This window comes from Dermacentor silvarum, chromosome 2, assembly GCF_013339745.2.
Source record: "Dermacentor silvarum isolate Dsil-2018 chromosome 2, BIME_Dsil_1.4, whole genome shotgun sequence".
In the NCBI taxonomy this organism is placed as follows: Eukaryota; Metazoa; Arthropoda; class Arachnida; order Ixodida; family Ixodidae; genus Dermacentor; species Dermacentor silvarum.
Genome location: NC_051155.1, coordinates 45,686,653 through 45,703,131, shown reverse-complemented (window position 1 = coordinate 45,703,131; position 16,479 = coordinate 45,686,653). Strand labels below are relative to the sequence as shown.

General features: G+C 46.9%; 1 protein-coding gene across 19 annotated transcripts in view; it reads left to right on the top strand.

Moving 5' to 3' along the window:
• The window catches only part of LOC119439997 (calcitonin gene-related peptide type 1 receptor-like), a 400,718-nt gene that overhangs the window by 150,228 nt on the left and 234,011 nt on the right, over positions 1–16,479 (top strand). For 11 of the 19 annotated variants that reach the window (XM_049661300.1, XM_037704949.2, XM_049661296.1 and 8 more), the window contains 4 exons: positions 1,146–1,231; positions 11,259–11,421; positions 11,513–11,632; positions 12,226–12,332. The exons of 3 other annotated variants lie outside the window; for them this stretch is intronic. In XM_049661300.1, coding sequence (XP_049517257.1) covers positions 1,146–1,231; positions 11,259–11,421; positions 11,513–11,632; positions 12,226–12,332 — 476 coding nt within the window. The remainder of the gene's footprint in view (positions 1–1,145; positions 1,232–11,258; positions 11,422–11,512; positions 11,633–12,225; positions 12,333–16,479) is intronic. 5 more of the 19 variants (XM_049661302.1, XM_049661284.1, XM_049661295.1 and 2 more) reach the window with 4 other exon arrangements.

The following is a 16,479-nucleotide window of genomic DNA, read 5'->3' as shown; positions in this document are numbered from 1 at the left end:
ACGGCATCCAGAACTGGTGTAACCGATGGCTCATGGAACTACACCCCGATAAATACGAACTCGCGTCGTTCAACCGAAAACGTAATCCTCTCCTGTTCCCTTATACTATCTCGCATGTAACCATAGAATTAACACAGTAAAAGTACCTCGGCGTAACGTTGTCTAATGACCTAACCTGGAACGCGCATGTCACTAAAATCGTATCATCTGCTAACAAAAGCCTTGGGTTCTTAAGACGTCATCTATGTCACGCGCCACCAGACCTAAAACTGCTTGCCTACAAGTCACTCCTACACTCTAAGCTGGAATATGCATCTGCCATCTGGAGTCCTAACCAAAAATATCTAATAAAGTGCCTAGAATCGGTACTAAATCGTGCCAGAAGATTCATTCATTCATGCTATTTATACAATACTAGTATATCATCGTTGAAAGCAGATTCCGGCATATCAACCCTGGCTTGTCGGCGTCGTATCGCTAGTTCGTACTTATTCCATAAGTTTTTTTTACAGCTCACTTAATCATCCACCCTACATCAGTCCTCCGGCCCGCATTTCACTTCGCATTGGTCATCCCCTCCAAGTCGCCCGGCCATGTGCGCACACTACCACTTTTGCGTCATCGTTCTTCCCACGCTCAGCCTCGGACTGGAACGGCCTTCCATACGACATCACCACAATCACCTGCCCATCCACATTTTTGAGCTGTATAACTTCCATATTTAACCGCGAGCAAACATGTACTTAAACATCATTTGCTTGTGTATTATTTACTTTATACTTGTTGCCCACCCCTTATGTAATACCCCCAACCCTGGGGGCCTTTAAGGTAATAAAGTGAAAGTGAAAAGTGAAAGAAAACGACAGGTAAATTGTTTAGGCCTTAATATATTTACGTATGCAGGAATCTACAGAAATGAATCAGGAGGTATCAAATATGAAGCATGCAGACGTCAGGCTTTCGTAAAATATTGTCGTTGGTCTTCGAGAAGAAAGTAGAGTGACTTAGCGGCCATTCACCATGCCAGTCGTGCTGCCATACGTGTGTTGACACTATAAAAATGGGCTGTTCTGCTATAATGCTGACAAAAATGGGCTTCCTGTTCACTTATCTGTTCACTTGCCGCTGTTATTACCCCATCGCAGGCACGGCGTTCTACCACTGCCTCACGCAAGGTTCTTGGAAAGGCCCACTCGCCCACTACGGCTATTGCACAACTAAGCTAAACCCCGTAAGTACTTTTCACAATATGCAGCACAAACCACGTCCGGCGTAAATTAAACTTCTCAAGGATCTTGGGCGTGCATTTGTGTCGTGGCACTTACTGGCTGTGCTGAAGGAAGCCGCAGCTCAGACGAAGCGTAGGCTAGTTAACCGCTCGCGACCTTCTTGAACCTTTCTGCGTCTGCCTATATGTGTCAGTGCTCAAAGCAAATGAGAATAATGAGAATTAAAGCTTATGTCTGGGAAAACGGTAATTTATCGAGTAAAAGCAAATTCAAAGGTTCGTGTAAGGGCCGCAGTCGTGTAAGGGTCGCACCCCCAAATTGGCAGCCCAAAATATGGAGAGAAAAATTGGAGGATCCTTCAGCTTCGCCTTTAAGAGTGGAACGCGATTGCGTTATCTGGCCCCATTCGCATCACATTTTTCTTATGAGCAGGCATCACTGCAACACACAACGTGAGAAAGCCAGCTCACAAAAACCAAGCTTACTCCGTGCTCCTTAAAGTCGGCTTCACTTTTTAACATAAATGCTTTGGTGGGAAGACATCTTTCCAAGGGCAATACAAGCCGTCTTATATCAAAATGTGAAGGCCCTAGGACCTCTTTTTAATAATTGTTTGCTGTTGCCCCGAGGCGCGCGCGTGTCCAAAACGCATTAGGCAGACTAAGTCGCAGTATGACCGGCCGGGGACGCGGGCGCCATCTGGATGGTGTTTTATCAAGTAACCTATCCGGGCGTGCCGCTGGTCTATCGTATAAATGCTGGAAAAGTGGTTTGTGTTTAAGTTTCCCCGTAACAGAATGATATTTTCTCGTCCATTCAAATTACAATCCGATGCTGTCCTGTAAGAAGGTTGTGGTGAAATCGTACTTTAGGATTTTCTGACGGTCATTACTTTGAGAAATTCAATTTTTATTCACTAACGCCTTTCAAACACACGGAGGGACTGCACGGTCGGGGTGGTTCGGAACGATTTTCTATGACGGGCAACGCCCCTGACGCCGACACCGGTTTTTTTGCGACACGGGGCCCTTAACGCTGTCGCGTTCAAATTTCCCATAGAGAACCAATCGCGTCCGGTGGCCCGATGCCGCGAGCGCCGTGCCTGCGCACCGTCGAATTTTCGCGCGCTGCGTATTTCTGCCTGCCGCTTCTACAATGCCGCAATTTGTACACGCCACGATTTGTACAATGCCGGGATCTTGTACACGACCCGGCTATCGCCGGGGCGTGTACAAGATCCGGGTCCTCCTCCCCTTGTCTTCAATAAAGTTTATTTCTTCCTCCTCTTCCGGGTGTGCACAAGTCGCTGGCTGCGCACGCACCATTTTGACCTAAACGTGCGGTCCCGTGGAAGGGCCGCATCTGATCAAAATTGTGAAAAATTTGCAGCCCTTAAACGAGTCTATAAAGTATACTTCATCTTAGGACCACATCGAATGCTACACGTCGGTGCTAAAGAAAAGCACACTGCTTCCAGATCAACTAAACTGCTCTAACGTAGGTGCACTTCATGATCCTTCGGCACACTGTTCCTTTCGTTATTGCCTCATCAATGATCATTTTCAGTGGTAAGACGAGCGAAACGCAGTCATGATGGTCACCTCCGTAAAGTAGTCAGTAGTAGTTGAAGAAGAGATGTCTGAGGCTGTAGCAAACACTTCGACAATGGATAGGTAAATGAGGTCGTAAGAATATGTCTCCGCATCTTTTTAACAGCGGAGCTGTATAAGCTTTTTGTTTCCCCGCGTAGCGTTCGCAAAAACTCGCCCAGCCAAGACGTCACTGTGCGTTGCCTAGCAACCACGCCGCGGAGCGGCGTGTGCTTTGCCTCCTCTCCGTTCCGTGAACATGTTCCCTTGACATGGTATGTTAAGTAGAGGGAAGGAGAGCATGCGCGCTGCGCGTGCTATGCTCGGGAGAGAGAAAGAGAAAATGAGAGCGAGAGAGAGAGAAAGAAATTGTAGCAGCACCAACGAGTCAACGCGCAGAGCTGCTGCCGTTTCCCCGTTTCCCCGCGTTCGCGTCGAACGCGCGCGGTATCCGTGACTGCAGCAGGCGCCCCTGGTGGCGGCTGGGCAGGTTTCGACCAGCCACGCCCCGGCAATTGTGGTGGCGCAACTTGGCCGTGACGTCACCGGGGAGATAAAGCTCGGAGCCGCCACGACGGTGGCAGAACTCTCGGCGGAACATGTAGCCTTGACATGGGGACGACCAAAGAACATCCGGACAGACGAAGAAGGATGCTGTACACACACTCATCTTGAAGCGCGTCGCGCGGCTAAGCGAGAATCTGCGCGTCGGCGGCGAGCCGATTCGGAATACCGTACCTAGCAGCACTTAGCATTTCCTAGCAAAACTTAGCCAAGCCTAGTAACACCTGGAGGAAGCTAGGTCGATCACCAGCTCCGCTACATACTCTAGCCTTGCACCACTAGTGCAAGCCCCCCTGCCCACATTTTATTCCAAAAGCAATTATATGGACACTTCAACCGGATTTCTGCTGTCGGCGTCGCCGTCATCGTCACCGTCGCCGTGAGGTTCCGTATAAAGTCCAAGGGCGATAAAATCGTTGCCGCGTGCCGTATGCGAAAGCCGTAGTGAAAGCGCGCGGGGGACGCGCGCTATCACGGAGAGCGAACGCACGGCGGAAAGCAAACGCAACTGTCGCGCGAAAGGCCGTGGGGGTATGGGAGGGAGGGAGGGAGAGAGGCGGGGCGACGCTGTGCTGCTTCACCAAATGCTTATCTTGCAACCAGGCGCAAGGGGAACTGGCCACTCAATCTCCCACGCGGAAGCAAGAAAGCGGGAAGACAGCACGGGAGGGAGAGGGGGGGCAGCTTCTCCTCTGCCAACAACCTCTCCTCTGCGCAGCTCCTCTGCACTATGCCCGGCAGTGGCGGTCGCCCGCACCGTCTCTTATCTCCACACGGCATTGACCTTTGTATGCGCTGTGCATTCGCCGCTCAGTTTCCGTTAAAGTGATAGACCGCGCGAACCTTCGCCCGCTGCGGCGGCTGCGCTTGCTGCCAGCGTTTTGACAGTCGTTGTCTGCTGTCATTCAGTGTGATCTATTCATGTTTGCTTGTGCCCGCTGACACGGGCCACGCTTGTTAATTCAGTTAGTAAGCGAATGTGTCCAAGTTTATGCAGCCGATAAAACTACTATCCCTACTCCGAATAGCTCTCTACTAATTTGCTATCGCAATCGATGCTTCGCCTTTCGGGCGAAACTGCGACATTCTTTTTTTATTATGCAGTATTCCGGTTTCAACTGTTATACAAGTGTTCTACACAGCTGTTTGTTTGTCAGTTTCTCTACAGCGAAAGTGACGCATAACAATAATTTGTGCGATCATGGCATTTATGATAACAGGAAAACGAGCGTTCCCAGCTGACGAGAACCTGAAACGTTAGGCTGGTTGGTATACTTACCTCGCAAGGAAGTGACATCTCGCGTCATTCTCTAAATGAACTCACTGCAACGATGCTTCCTCAAGCCGCATGATCGCTGCAATTATATTGAACTTCTCTAATAGATGAAAATTCGCTTGCTATAGGCCCTATAAGTATGGGAGGAGGAAAGCGTGTGCGATGAGCCTTTCATCCTCGTTAGCGCGGCTTGTAGGTGTTGCTGTCGCCTGCCGGGGAACAATTTGAGGATGTTTTAGCTCATTGTCCGTGAAATTTATTTGATGACATTCATACAAGATTGTCGCAGATGCACTTCGTAGCCTTTCGCTGCAGCATTAACTACAACACGCGGCAATTTCTCTTGGGTGCGCAGCGAGCGACGTGCATCAGCCGCCGTGCGTGTACGTCTGTACGGTACGGTACGTTTCTGGTATTTCTCAAAAAAATGTCACAGTTTCGCCCTAAGGGCGAAGCAATGAATGCGATAGCAACACAGCAATGTCATACGAAGTAAGGTGAGCGGCTTTGGTAGCAATATCAATTGTAGTAAACATGAGCTGATTAAGTAAGCAGGTGTGCTGCGGCGTAAGTAGACCGACATGAAGAGAGACTCGATGACCACGAGAAGGCGCGTGTGAAACGGTGGTGTTGATGAGACGCGCTTCCCGTGGGCAGCGCGTGCGAAGGGACACACCTGTAGCGCTCCACTGCCGATCCGGGCAGCATTGCATGTGTAGCGTGCGTTGGAAAATGTCGCCCGACTATTACTAACTGAATGAACAAGCGTGGTGTGAGCGCGCACAAACAAACATGAATAGATCACACTGAATGACCGCAGACAACGACTGTCAAAACGCTGGCAGCAAGCGCAAACGCCGCAGCGGCGAAGGTACGTGCGGTCTATCGCTTCAACGGAAACTGAGCGGCGAATGCACGGCGCATAAAGGTCAGAGCCGTGGGGAGATAAGAGACGGTGCGGGCGGAGCGACGAGCGCGGTTGTTGGCAGAGTAAAAGTGCGCCCCCCCCCCCCCCCCCCCCCCGCTCCCTCCGGCGCTGGCTTCCCGCTTCCTTGCTTGCGCGTGGGAGATTGAGTGCGTTCGCTCTCCGTGACAGCGCGCGTCCCCGCACGCTTCCGCTCGGGCATACGGCGCGCGGCGACGGCGACGGCAGAAATCCGGTTGAAGTGTCCATATAATTGCTATCGCAATAAAATAAACACCGCACCAATTTGTCAAGCGGACAACTGACGCAGGGTGTGCAGACGTAAAGCCGCAATAAAGCACCGTAGTGTCAAAGTGCCCCTACAAAAGCGGCGGTACGTCAAATCAACAGTTCTGTGCCCCCCAAGGTAGCCCTGCGGCTATTGCGTTGCTCGAGGACACGGGTTCGATCCCAACTGTGGATCCGCGTGGTTTTAATTTACAGCCCTTTTCAGTTATTTAACTAAGGGAGAAAGGGTTTCATAATTTCTGGTGCTAGCTTTGTTTTATAAACTACAAGAGTGAAGTGTAAAAAATTCAAAGCCACTCCGCTGTCGAGGAAATGGGGGTAAGTGAAGCTTGTGGCAAGACGACGCTGTCGCAGCGTTCCGCTTCGTTTGGCCTAAGGTCAGGGTCGGTGGCTCTTCGCTGACGTTTGGCCTGGGCTCCGGAAGCCCTCACGCTAGAATGGGCACGTCGACGATGAGCCCTTTCCCGAGCGAATTTGCGGCGCCGTTGCTCAAACGCAGCCTGCTCCTCGGCGGAACGCACCACGCGGCGCACACCCCTTTGCTTCCCTTTCCCTCCCCACGACACATCAAATAATCCTGATTGGTCACGCGCTTCACGTAAAACGGCGCTGGCGTAGCTTTCCCCGTACCTGCTCTTTCTTTCTTCCTTCCCTTCTTTCTTTCTTTTTTCCTTTCCTTCTTTATTTCTTGTCCCTGGTTCATATCTACATATCCCTGGCTCATACCCGCATAACCCAAGGAGGGTATACGCCACACCTGACTTTTTGCGTGACTACGCCGCCACCGAAATCTGTAACGCAACACAAGCTTCGCTTGAAAAGAATTCTTGTTGTCAGTGCTAAAATCTTGTCGTCAGTGCTAAGTCTGTTGCGGAGTACCCGTAGAGTGTCCATGTTCCTGCAGTAGAATTCTTGGTTAGGACCTAATGAGTGTTGTCAAGGTCTTACCCCTTCATTCGCGTTGCCTAAATGTTCGAAGGGGACGTTACGTAATATTAGAGATTGCCTGATTCGTAACTCATTACTGCTTAAACCACGTAATGAATAATACTTTAAGGACGCTTTCTCCTTAGAGTATTAATAGTAATAACCGTTATTCTATGCACAAAAATCACTGTCACGTTTTCAAATGGCGTGAGAAGCATGGCAGTAGGCGCCAGATCGGCCAGTCTTGTTTAAACTACCCACGACACGGCGTTTCAGCGAAAAGCACCGAAAGTATCTGTCTTCGAACTGATTTATTGTTTCCAAATGCACGTTTCTGGAGATCTCGGTAGTAAGGCGCTGGTATCCTTCAGCATGAAATACACGCGTCGTATATGTAACTGGTGCTCTTCGGCACAAATGAAGTTCAGTGTTTTACTCTCGAGGGATGATAGGTTCAAATCCGTAACGTGAAAACAGAGCTTCTCTAGCGCCAGCGAAGTTGACGGCCGTAAGCATGTTGCAATGTAGTTTTGTCGATAAGATTGCAATCACACGGGCAACTAAACGGTTTATAGCTAAAGAAATAGATGCTAGGTTCAGCCGGTCATCAGGCATAAGGTATTTTCGTTTTTTTATTCTTCCCCTAGTCGAAACATATTGTAAAGCACGCAGAATGTGCACTATGGGAGTCAACTGAAAATTGTGGAATATCATGCAGGAAGCGGTGATGTGGGAGATATTATGGTTGCGACAATACGAATGTTAAGGACTCTACATGTAGATTAGTTACTTCGTGCTCATATCTCCCTATCAGCTTCGTTCGATAGCTGGACTTCCGAATCAGATCGATTAGGACTGTCACTGAAAGCCAACTTTGGAGTAAGGAACTGAATACCGAATATTTTCTAATTTCTAAACGGGGAAGATAAGAGATGCGTGCATGAAGTGTATTTTCATTAAACGATAGAAAGGCTAGTTAACGCTATTTGATACACGTAATGCCACTCACATCTGGGCTTTCGGTCAACTGAAGAGCTTTACTGAAGAGACACAACTGAAAAGCGGTTTGTTCTGGTGCGTCATGACAATGAGAGTAAAGAAACACAGGGGCACCAGGTCCCCAGACGTTGATGGAGCACTGCGCATTGTTTTAAATGGATTCAGACACCGTGAGATTGTTTGAGTGACAAGTTGCTTCGTTAGTTACTTTGCCTAAACTTGGAACACAATCAATGAAGTGATTCGGGCTACTTGGTTGCTGGAGCTTGCATTAATGTTTTCTGCGCGGACTCACAAACTCACACAGAAACAAACAAGCAGACTGGGTGAGCGTTGGACATCCCTCGCAGCGTCTACTTGTTTTTTGTACGAGTGTGTATTAAGTCCGCGCTGCTAATGTGAATTAGAAGAAAAGTTCGCAGGCAGCCTAAAGGGAAGCATCCTCTTTTATTAAACGGAGCAGAAGTTAGCTACTTTACTCATTCACAGAGCAACTGGTGCCTCTCCGCAGCAAGCGTGGCTACCCTGCTGGAAATCATACCCTGCACTTGGTGTCCTTCCTACAGACGGCAACATAATATTTAATTGTGGGATTTCACGTCCCAAAGCAACAGCCGTCGCATAAGGAACGTCGTATTGAGAACATTCGCATTAATTTCGACCCCATGGGGTCATTTAAGGTGCATCTGAATTTAGTGCACGAGTGTCTTGGCATTCTGCGCCGCCATAGTAATGCGGTCTACACGGCGGGGAAGTGAACGCGCGACCAGCAGCAGAGTCCCATTGCCATTGTACTATCGCGGCGGGTTCTGCAGACTCCGAAAGTGTTGTTATACCTGATATTCAATTTGAAACGAATGGTCGATAGATCTGACTACTTCATTCCTGAATCAATTACGAATTGAATATCAGACTATTTGAATTGTTTTAGCAATTCGCAGTGCTTGTAGGCATTTAGCTTATATATGTGAATTACATTGTCTAAAGCCGAAATTCTCAAAGAATGCAGACATAAAGAATAGGAAGCTCTCTACACAAACCTTTCTATGGCTCGAAACATTCGCGCAAGCGGTCTTCAAGCCGTTTTGCAAAAGAGAAATATTTACTGTGACTCTAGTTGTCTAGTGCAATTCCGAGAAGTGCCTCATGTTCTTTAACTGCGTCATAGAGTGGTGAAGGAAAACACCCTAAGTCGCCATTTTATTGTGATAGCAATTATATGGACATTCCAAGCGGATTTCAGCTGTCGCCATCGCCGTCGCCGTTAGGTTCCGTAGGACGTCCAAGGGCGATCAAATCGTCGACGCGCGCCGTATGCTGAAAGCAAGCGAGGGACGCACGCTTTCACGGGGAGCGAACGCACGGCGGAGAGCAACCGCGCGTTCTGCGCCATGCTCCCTGAAGGGCTACAGAATTAAGCGTCTCGTTCCTCCTTTACAATAACCATATATATAGGGCAAACGCGACTTATTCCGTCGCGCGAAAGGTTGTGGGGGGACGGGAGGGGAGGCGACGTTTAGCTGCGGCCCCAAATGCGTATTTATATAAAAGCCGGCAGATCGCAAGCCCTGTGGGAAGCGATATTATGCGAAGCAGTGTGCGGGCAGCCTACCAAGTTAACAAAACGACCATGAGAGGAGAGAACCAAGATGTAGGTGGCTCTTTCATGAACTACATGACATGCATGTCATGAAATTCATGTCATGAGTCCTCAGGACTCCCTTTAGCTACACCGAAGAGGCGCAAGCCTTTAAGGCACAAGCCTTAGACATGCTCATGACTATGGCTTCGACCATCAACATTTAGCCTTTCCTTCACTTAGGGTCCAGGTCCGAAACCATTTTAGTTCGTTTTTTAGTTATAATCTTTTTTTCGTTGAGTCATTGTCATTTTTGCTCAGCCATTCCCATGATTATGACTTCTACCGTCGTCCTTTAGTGTTTTCTTCACTTCGCGCCCACGTCCGAACCCATTTCAGTGGCTTTTCAGTGTTAATGTTTTTCTCTGAGTCATTGGCGTTTTTGCTGAGTCATGCTCATGACTAGAACGTCTACCACCATCCTTTAGTGTTTCCTTCACTTAGTACCCAGGTCTGAACCCAGTTCAGTGCTTTTTGAGTGTTAATCTTTTTCGCAGAGTCATTGTCAGTTTTGCTCAGTCATGGTCATGACTATGACTTCTACCATCATCCTTTAATGTTTCCGTCACTTATTACCCACGTCAGAACCACTTTCAGTGGCTTGTGAGGGCTAGGCTTTTTTTTTTTTGCTGAATCATTGACGTTTTGGCTGAGTCATGCTTATGGATACCATTTATACCACCATCCTTTAGTGTTTCCTTCACTTAGTACCAACGTCCGAACCCATTTCAATGGTTTTTGAGTGTTAATCTTTTTCGCTGGGTCATTGTCATGATCTATATGACAGGCATGTCATGACATTTATGTCATGACCTGTCACTTATCTTCGTCATACATTCTTGTTATACTATGCGAATTTTGGTACCTATCAAGTTAATGGAACGACCATGAGAGCACCAAGACGTAGGCGGCTGTTTCATGAGCTACATGACACGCGTGTCATAAAATTCATGTCACGACATATCATTTATGTTCGTCATATACTCTTGTCATAGTATACTAATTTTGGTACATACCAAGTTACCGAAACGACCATGCGAGCGCAAGGACGTAGGCGGCTAGATAGATAGATAGATAGATAGATAGATAGATAGATAGATAGATAGATAGATAGATAGATAGATAGATAGATACTCTCAAGATAGCAAATGCTCGCAAAGAAATGCTTCGCATTTAAAAACGTTGCGAGGCGAGAATGTGGTAAAGACTTCCGACGCTGCTCGACGAGTGTCCCGTTCTGATGTCGTCGAAAACCTCCGAGCCGCCTTCAGAGGTACCGGCCACAGCCATCAACGCCCCCCCCCCCCCCCCCCCCCCGCACGTTCGGTGCGGACGCGGGCAAAACGCCGACGGCGTCGACAACAGTTCTGCGCGTTGCTGGTGCAGCTGCATGTCCAAGTTTGTACAGCTGATAAAACTACTATCCTTGCTCCGTGTAGCTCTCTGCTAATTTGCTATCGCAATTGATCCTTCGCCTTTCGGGTGAAACTGCGACATTTTTACCACTGCGGAAATTTGAAATTCATAAGTATTAGCTCAGCGGTGCTCAAGATCGCGATAAGCGGCATCATAATGCGGCAGGTTAACTAAACCAAATCTGTTACCGCTATTACCGACGAATTAAATTGTAACTTCTCCCTCGCGAATCGGGAGAAATTCCGAGTACAAACAAGTTTAAAAGAATGTCTGCGTCTCTTCATGCCGCCACATTTTAGTTTCCTCACAGGCTTTCAAACATCAACGAGCACAGCTGTAGTGTGCACTATTATAAAGCAGGGAGAAAACACTGACCGAACATCCAATTTCCGTCTCCTCATTCTAGGACCCAGAATTAAAGCTCCTGTGGGACATTACTGACGAAATCGGGGAGTACGTTCCTTGGGAGCAGAGTTCGCCGCGTGGTGAAAACTGGATGTGGGAGCAGAAGATCCACCACTTCAAGCATTGCCTGGAGCACGTTCTTCTCAAGCCATTTCCGGAACAGGGTAACGCTTTGTATATCCCACTATTTATGTGTGCGTCGGCAATCAGGATGCCTGGAGGATCAGCATTGACCAGAAAGTTTATTGACTGCAGGCGTCAATGATTCCTTTTGTCCCCGAACGTGGGACGGCTGGAACTGCTGGGATGACACACCTGCAGGTCAGACTGCTTTCGCCCCCTGCCCACAGTTCGTGGCTGGATTCATTTCATCGAGTAAGTAAACGCAGTCTAAATACCATCACGCCCTCATCTCTCGCGACCCTAGTCTGCGCCAAAAAAAATCGTCGATCAAATTTATATGCAGCTGTATATACTGACACGTAAATCCGTATAATGCATTCTTTGGGTTCATAATAGGATACTAAATTAAAGCTTGCTCTCAACAGACAAATGAAGACTGGCCTGCTTCAAACTAAGAATAACAAAAGCGAAATAGCATACCGCTGTTTCTTTTCGATTATATATTGGCTTGCTCTCTGCTTCTTACTTCCCGACACGAGTACACCTTTTATTAAAGTTGAAGGTGGCGTGTAATATCGCCTTCAACGCAATAGGGTCATTCGGTGGCTCTTTTACAACGTAGACTGTCAGTCTATATTCGAATATTATATATGTCGTACTTAAGACCGAGTTGCTTGCTCTGCTAATACATGAGCTGCGTGCGGTGGCAACGTGAAAATTCTAGTTAAAAGCACAACATTTGATTCCTTCCTCCCACGCCTCCCCTCGCCCCGAGGTAACTGATGAGAAAAAAAAATGTGCACCTGGAACGTTCCTCGATCATTTCATTTCGTTTTCTCACCAAGGACAAGCGCACAAGCTGTGCACGGCCAATGCCACATGGTTCCGTCATCCAATCACAGGAATCATCTGGTCCAACTACACAGCATGCGTAGACACCCACGACCTTCAGGTGAGTGCGATCAAATTGTCGGACTTGCTATTTCGTACGTACTCTTTCCTTGGTAGAAGACGCACTTCGAACATTTAACCGACTCACCGCCATGGCTAAGAGGCTGTGTCATTCGACTACTTCACGGGTTCAGTTACCCACGGCGGAAGCGGCCGCTTGCTTATGGGTTCAGAATGCCCAGACGCCAGCGTACACAACTCTAGAAGCACGTTAGGGAATAGACTCAATTTACCCGAAGTACGCTACTTCTGCGGCTCTCATAGCCTGTTTATGGGACGTAGAGACCAATGCATCAAATGAATGAATGAATTAGTCAATCAATTATTCATTCAAACTTTGATTTTTAAAGGTATATAGCATCCTATTTTATGTAGGCAGGATACCAGAACGTTTTCAAAGGTTGTATCTTGGGTAGAGCACTGCACGGGCCGATTTCTTCAGCCCGGGCCCGGCCCGGGCCCGTTTTCACGTTGGGCTGCCCGCCCGGGCCCGACCAAACGTTTTATGGTTAGAATAATCTACGTTACCCGCCCGGCCCAGCCCGCCATCCCTTTACCTTAAGCCCGAGCCCGGCCCGAGCCCGGTTAGAAACCGGCCCGAACCCAGCCCGAGACCGAAAAAGACCACCGAGTGACATTAAAAAAATAACATAAAGAAGATAATGAAAGGAATTTATTCTTAAGGCATAAATACATGTCATATGCAAATATGAGCACCATTTCAGCGGTCTGAACGCAAATACCAGCGCGCGAAGTAGTACGCATGACCCTGCCGAGCAGTATCGCCAGCAGTTTCCAACGCCGCGACCTTGATGCGGCCCAATCCACTTCTATGGCAGCGCCGCCACAGTATTTTTCCACGTCGGGTGTCTCACTGCCAAGCATGCGCCGCCCCAGCCTCTCGTTCCACTCAACCGTATTCTAGTACACTCGAAGCTTTGCGCCGATCCTCTCTGCCTTGCATGCGTAATCATGCTAACGAAAATTAAAATTTGGAGTCGGATATCTCGGAGCACAGACATGCTAGAAGAATTGTTCCAAGTGTAACTGTGTAGAAACACGACTGCCTCTAACTTTTGAACGCAAACACACACACTTACTGCAGTGAATAAAAATTTAATTATTCAATTTCAACTTATTCGGCTGCTGACAGCGATAATCGTCATCTCACTTTGTGTCCCCCTGGCCACCAAACTAATTTGACCAGGTGGTCTTCGCGTGCCTCCAAGTGCCTAACTATAAGAAAATGATAAAGCTTAATTTTGAACACCCGGTATAACCATGCGGCGACTGAATCTGTTTTTCGTACAACAAGAGCACGTAGCATAGTCTTATGTGCTATATTTTAAGGTGTTTCAACGCTGTTTGGAAGGTTAGGCTGTAAACTGCTATGGCATACCTCATGTGAGATTGTGCGGAACTTAAGCATATAATAATGTTAACCGCGTGTTTAGCGGAAACAGGTTGTATGACGTGTAAGAAGAGGTATTTTCCTGTAGATGATAAAAGTTGTTTTATGAACAGGTGTGTGCTACGAAAACTCTGAATTTATATATTAAACTGATCCAGTTTGCATGAATAACACTTACTACTGATGTGTTATTCATTACGAGACAGTTATGCGACGCTAAATAACTCTTCTTAGGAGCAAAGTTGACGTGGTCACGATTAGCTGGGTTAGCGAAAAGTATACTTGCATGTCGTCACTGCAATGACTTTCTTAAGGTTGTTGTAGCTTTGTCATATAGAAATACTTTTCGGTTCTATAGCTCTTATAATAAGCTTGGTATTTTCTGAGTAAAGAATATATTCTTCGAATGGGGCTGATTGTGGATCATAATCTAAGTTCTAAACAAGAACGCCCAAGAGTCGTTGGTTGTGGTATACACCTACCAGTTTTATATCGTGATGATGAGGTTCCACTGACGTGTAAATATTTTCCTCGATTATTTCTGTAGTTAGTGAATAGCGTTAGCACCCGACCGCGAATACCGTAGTGCTTTTATTGAGCAGTGTAGCGTGGTTAAGCATATCCAGCGCTTTTGCGAGGTTGACAAATATAGCTAATGTAAGTAATAATTGAAATATTTATTTAGTTTTTCTACGATACTAAACAGGAAAAATTACGTTCATTTTCCCTTCATATAGCCGTATTGCTCCTTTGTGTATAAATTGTGTTTTTTGACAAATTTATTGAGCCCACAAAACAAATCTTTACTACAACTTTCCCGAGTGCCGACAGAATGGCTGTTGGACAATAATTATCCAGTTAAAAATGCTTCCTTTCAGGAACACTGGAATTGTTTTGCTGACTTTAATTTTCGAAAGAAACCAACCAGTTTCCAAACAGTTGTTCATAACATGTGCTACGGCATGAGTTAGTGTAGAGTAGTCCTTTGTAAGTCAACTGAGAAGCCATCTTCACCCATTCGTATTCTTAGGCACGATAGTTATGTTGCCTATTTCGGGTGTAGCTTTTTCTGCGACGTATAGTAGCCTATATCCGCTTGAAACTGGGCTTTCTGAGTTTGTTCGTCGGTCCATTGTAGCCGTTAAATCGTCAAAAGTATGCTACCACCGTCGCGCTGTCGTTATGCAGACCTCACCCTGAGCTTAACGCTCGCCATATTGCAAAAAAATCAATCTTCTCCTAGAACCACTGTCTGCGGGCATGGAAACAATGTTCCTGCGATAAAGGATTGTTGGCATCTCGGCGCCCTGTACCTACGCAGCCCCTACCTATACTCAGCTGCTCTTCACCTTGCAATCACAACATGTGCGGGGTTTTGCGCGCTAAACAGATTCTGAAAGTGATGGTGATTTTGCAGGTATTTCAAAGGCCATACAGCAGGCAGTAATATAGCGGACGGAGAAAACCTTATCCCAGTATGGCGAAGTAATTTCTCTTGATAAAGTGGCGATGTCCCTTGAGAGGGACTTCTACGGTTGCACTAATTAAGATGCGAGCCGGAAAACAACTCATACGCGCTGGTTTTTCTTTGGTAAAGCTTCTCTTAGAAAAGAGGAAATTACCCAGGGATGTTATCTGTTGTCAAAACGTATTGAAGCTCCTAGAAATGAAAAATGAAAACAAAAACAAAACGAAAGCTTTGAACTAATGCACTGTTCCTCAAACACACAGTGACGCCATCGCGCTTTGGAGCCACAAGGAGAATGAAATAAACCAGGAAGCCGCGTCCCTGCAATAAACTTTTGCATATTGTTAATACCCACGTGTGGCAAGCAGTAAACTTTGAAATCATTGAACAATCTATAGAAAGATACGCGAGACGTATGTTATTATTGTGCTGTTCATTTCTTTTACTCTCAGCGCAGCACGCATTGTGTTGGCTGTTCAGCGTGCTTGCTTTCATGGATCCCCAAGACGCTTAAAAGAACGCGTCAAAAAGTTTAGAATACATTTCATTAAGAACACGCCTGCATATGAGTACGCCGTGTGGGAGAAGAGATCACTGGTAGCGTAAGTGCGATCTTGCTCGTTTATGTACGTTGTGTGTGTGTACATTTTAGCACAAGATAAATATTTGAAACACATCAAAAAGAGGTGGTAGCGAAGGCAAGTGCATTATTCATCTTCTCGTTCAATAAAGAAAGCGAGAGCGAAATATTGTACTGTGGGCGCGTGCCGGCCTCTCTTGCCTTCTTTGAAGCATTGTTCATCGATCAAATTACGATGAGGCAATCATAGCATCGTCGTTCACGTGTTTTATATGCAAAATTTCCTGCTCTGCGAAACAGCAGCCGATCCATTCTGATACGCTTCCTCATTTTTGTCTTTTATTCTCCGCCCCACTTAGCTCCGATTTTTTATTCTGGCCTTACGCAATTATCCGTGTGTGCGAACTACGTGTTTACCTAGACGATTTCATTTTCTTTTATGCATTTTCGGTTCAAGTGCTCAGTTGCAAGAAAGTAGTGTGTGCACTGTGTACGAAACAAAACGCATAGAACTCTCTGTTAGGAGCAGTAGTAACAACTTAGTGCCGTCGAAACGATTTTCTTTCTTAGTGCATAGTTTCTTTCTTAAACATATTTGGTTGCTTAAGCACGTAACAGAATTCGCCCACCCTGTGACTTACGCCCTGAAACTATAAACAAAAAGAATACCTCGACACTTTTTGCACAAT